Source organism: Rattus norvegicus, chromosome 1 (genome assembly GCF_021556685.1).
Source record: "Rattus norvegicus strain SHRSP/BbbUtx chromosome 1, alternate assembly SHRSP_T2T, whole genome shotgun sequence".
NCBI classification, from domain to species: Eukaryota; Metazoa; Chordata; class Mammalia; order Rodentia; family Muridae; genus Rattus; species Rattus norvegicus.
In genome coordinates, this window is record NC_141534.1 from 174936277 (window position 1) to 174940998 (window position 4722).

General features: G+C 34.7%; 1 protein-coding gene across 1 annotated transcript; it reads left to right on the forward strand.

Annotated features, from left to right (window-relative positions):
* Positions 1 to 1455: 1455 nt before the first annotated feature.
* On the forward strand, positions 1456 to 2403 carry Or5p59 (olfactory receptor family 5 subfamily P member 59). The gene is given in 1 exon segment (NM_001001037.1): positions 1456 to 2403. A coding segment is annotated over 1 exon segment (948 nt).
* Positions 2404 to 4722: the final 2319 nt, after the last annotated feature.

The following is a 4722-nucleotide window of genomic DNA, read 5'->3' on the forward strand; positions in this document are numbered from 1 at the left end:
TTCTATTTCTTCTCAATTCTGAAAAGAAAATTTATCATTTAAAAAGTTGATGAATATATGACCTTACAGAAATGATAGATTTTATGACCAGTGTCACCAACAATGAACCTCTCTGTGTATGAGTCATTGGAAAACTGAAATCCTTCCTGCTGTCTGGCCTTAATTGTTTTGTGCCTTCAACTGCATGGCTACTCTTTTAGTGTGGTCACTAAAAGAAATAGACTGAGTTTGTACTACCTTATGTCCATTTTTAATTCTCTTTTAAAAGTTTTGGTATTTTTTGTGTATATGAATGTTGCATGTATGTGCATACATGTATGGTCACCTCAGGTATATCTGGTGCCAAGAACCACAGAAGAGGTCACTGGATGCCCAGAACTAAAATCACAGACTGGGAGAAATTCTGTGCAAGGGATCAAACATGGGTTCTACATAAATACATCAAGTACTCTTAAACATTGGACCACTTCCCCAGCCTTATAAGTGAAAAAAGTCCATGGGGTACTAAAGCTGTAAAAAGACTCTGATGAAAATGATGGTGTGTGTGTGTGTGTGTGTGTGTGTGTGTGTGTGTGTGTGTGTGTGTGTGCCATATATTATACGTGTGTGTCAACTTGGTAGTGAGAATCTTTAAAAGAAAAGCCATCTCACCATGCAAAGTCTTATAATTGTAAATATTTAGCTCTAATGTCAACAAAGTGTGTTTTATTACAAATAAATACAAACAAAAGTTACATGTGTGTTTCTTACCTTGAAGCTATTTCATTCTATAAAACATAAATTATAAAAGAAATTTTGGGTCTTAGACATAAAAGTAAAAACATAATGAATTTTAAATCCCGTGCTAATTATTTAGTAGCATTAAATGAAGTTAGTAAAGATTTAGCTTTATTAAATAATAATATGGTTTTAGGTATTAATTACCTTAAAATAAATATATTTTCATCAAAATTTGTATTTTGTATATTTTTTGAGAATAGAATGGTGTAGGAAACATACCATATGTGTGGATGCCTAAGTACAACATTCCTGCCACCATTTGAGCTCCAGCAATCAAACCCTTCATATCAGGTATCAGCTTGATGACAAGAACCTTTACCTGAAAAATCATCTTGCCAGACAAAGTCTCATGATTTTAAACATTTAGCTTTAGCACCAACTAAATATGTTTTATTTTAAATAAATGAAAATAAAGCTTACTTATTATTCATAACCTATTTCTAGGATTTCTGCTTAAATAATTTTCAAGGCATTATTTCACATATATATATATGTATATATATATAAACAATGAAATCTCAGATGTAAAATTCCATTATTGGTTCAATTTTTTGAATAATATATTGTGTGTCATGCGCTCTGTGTCAATATTAATTAAACTGAAATAAAATATTTATAGATTATGTCTATTCTGTCTCCATCAGAGCCTTGATCTGGCAGGAACCACACTGTCCCATGGCTTTCCTGCAGGATGGGAACTACACTGCAGTGACAGAGTTCATTTTATTGGGATTAACTGATGACCCAGTCCTCAGAATTGTCCTCTTCACCATTATCCTGTGTATCTACCTGGTGACTGTTTCTGGAAACCTCAGCACCATCCTTCTCATCAGAGTCTCTTCCCAGCTTCATCATCCCATGTACTTTTTTCTCAGTCACTTGGCTTCTGTTGACATAGGCATTTCATCTTCTGTCACACCCAATATGCTTGTCAACTTCTTATTGGACAGAAATAGTATCTCCTATATTGGATGTGGCATCCAGCTTGGTTCAGCTGATTTCATTGCATCAGTTGAATGCTTTCTTCTGGCTGCTATGGCTTATGATCGCTTCATGGCAATCTGCAACCCACTGCTTTATTCCGCCAAAATGTCCACACAAGTCTGTATCCAGCTGGTTGTGGGATCTTATACAGGGGGTTTTCTTAATGCTTCCCTAATTGTAATGGTTTACTTTTTTTCTTTTCTCTTCTGTGGACCAAATATAGTTGATCATTTTTTCTGTGATTTTGCTCCTTTAGTGGAACTCTCCTGTTCTGATGTCAGTGACTCTGTACTTCTTATCTCATTTTCTGCTGGCTCAGTCACTATTATCACAGTGTTCATCATAGCCGTTTCCTATTCCTATATCCTCATCACCATCCTGAAGATACACTCCACTGAGGGTCGCCATAAGGCCTTCTCCACATGCACCTCCCATCTCACTGCAGTCACTCTCTACTATGGAACTGTCACCTTCATTTATGTGATGCCCAAGTCTAACTATTCTACTGATCAGAACAAGGTGGTGTCTGTGTTCTACATGGTGGTGGTCCCCATGTTGAACCCGCTCATCTACAGTCTCAGCAACAATGAGATTAAAGGTGCTCTGAAGAGACAGCTTGGTATGAAAACAGTTTCTTAGAATTATCCTGGAGTTTTTATTTTTGTAATACAATATTTTGATAAAATATGCAGACAAATACAATCATCATCTCAGACTTGGTTATTAGCATTATGAATAATCTTTTTCATTCTTATTTCCTTTTCCTCCCAGAACATATAGCAATTTTGTTTTATTGCATTTCCCCTTTTAGAATTTTATGCAAAGTTTGTGCATTATTTTCACCCTCCCTCCCAATTCCTACCAGTCTTGTAGCTGTGTTTCCCAACTACGTGTCCTTCTTTTCATCAAATTTACTTGTGCTGTTCATATATACTCTGGTATGTAGGCATCTACCAGAGAACAATTATCTTACCAAAGGACAAACCCTTAAGACAATTGATTCTCCTCTTATCAGCTATCAATTGTCAATTATACTTTACCTAGAGGTGCATTTCATGATTACTTCCCACAGCCACATTTGAATTTGGTTTTAGCTCATACAGGCTGGCTGGGATATCATGAGTTCATATCTACAACCCTTCTGTTTTGTCTGAAAAAGAGGGTTTCTTTGCAGTCATCTAATAGGTCTCCTTGTAGTCATCCACCACCGCAGTCCCTTTGCAATCTTTTCACCCAGTCCTTGACAAGATGCTACTGCTTGTAGATGAGAGGGGAATGAAATAGATGCCCCAATTAGAGCCTTCCACAGTGGCCTCTAAATCCCCGAGCATTGAACAGTTGTGTGTTATTTGCTAGCTACTGCAATTAGTAGGTATTTCTCTGATGACAGTTGGGAAGTATGCTAACCTATGTGTGTAATGATAAGTCATTAAAAGGTGGTTTATACTACATCTATTTAGTAATAAAATGGTGATAGAATTTTTTGCTTTGTCATGTCTAGCACAATTTTGGCCCTGAGAGTATTGTTAGGTGTGGATTTCATCTTCTGTAGGTAGTCTTACATCCAGTCAGAAAGTAGCTTGTTACTCTCATGACATTGGTATAACTTATACCATCATTAGGCATGTCTTTCCTTTCTGGTGGTTACTGTAGTTTGTAAGGTCCGCAATAAAAGTTGTCTGTATAGCAATTGCCATTTAAAATCGTCTTCATATTATGTTATTCCTATTGAAATATTTCAATACCTTCCATGTCATTCAGAATAGAATCTAAATACTCTACTATTCTCCATAAACCTTCCCTTTGATCAACCTGACTTGCTCCCTCTTTAGGTTATAAGAATGAATGCACATGTTGTTTTCTTTCTGGCAACTTTTTGCCCACTCTTCATACCTACAAGCCCTTCTAATTTTCTTACTTTAATATCACTTGACCCATGTGGATTTCATTTCAAACTAATATAACCCATCCTCACCATAGCTAACTTTTGCACTAGTATTCATTCTATTTATGTATGCTAACATATATGCACATGTCTAACATATATGAAAATATTTTAATTTTATGTAACAATAAATGTTGACATAGAAACAGTTGGAAAACCTATTTAAGAGTGCAATTAAGAACATCAATAAAATACTGAAGTTTAAGAGAAGTTGAGTAATATCTTATTAATTTCAAAGTGATATACAATTGGTTTGGATTGTAAACTCAAATATTATTGATATTGAGCAAATATATAGACCAACAGAACAGAAAAGGTGGTTCATAGTTAGTTGCATATGATATTAATTATCTTCTGTAATATTAGGGATTAGTAAAATATTTTGACAAAAACCCTATTTTCCTCTATCTTTATAAATAAACATGTCAACTGTAATATATTAATTATATATTAATTAACAGCTTTAAATAAAAACAATTGTCTTATGATATTTATTTTTTATTAGCTAAAGGAAACATCACACAACAAAGGTAGAAGTCTGAGCATGTCTTGGTGGAATCAGTTTTTGCCTTCTACCACATGGACACGATTGAGTGTCAGGTATTGCGATCAGGCTTTATGACGAGTGGCATTACAATTGTGATTTCTATCTGGTTCTTCAAATAGTATTATTTAGGAATACAATCCAGTAGGTATATGAGGACCAGACATAACACCCTGCCTTATCATTCTATAACATGGCAATGTCTATAACACTAAACAACATCTGGAGGGAACCTGAAAACGCAGGATGGTGCTATTTTAAGATATATTGTGTATCAGAGGGACAAAGAGCTTCTATTCTAATAAATTCTATTCTGCCCATATTACCATTTTAAGGCATTTTAAAAATTCATGAAGTAAGCATCTATGCACAGAGATGTCTGCTGTGTCAATGTGGTAAATTTGCTGTTGATTCTTTCATATGTTATTTGTCAATATTTTTCTTTCTTCTTCTTTTAAGAAAGGACTTA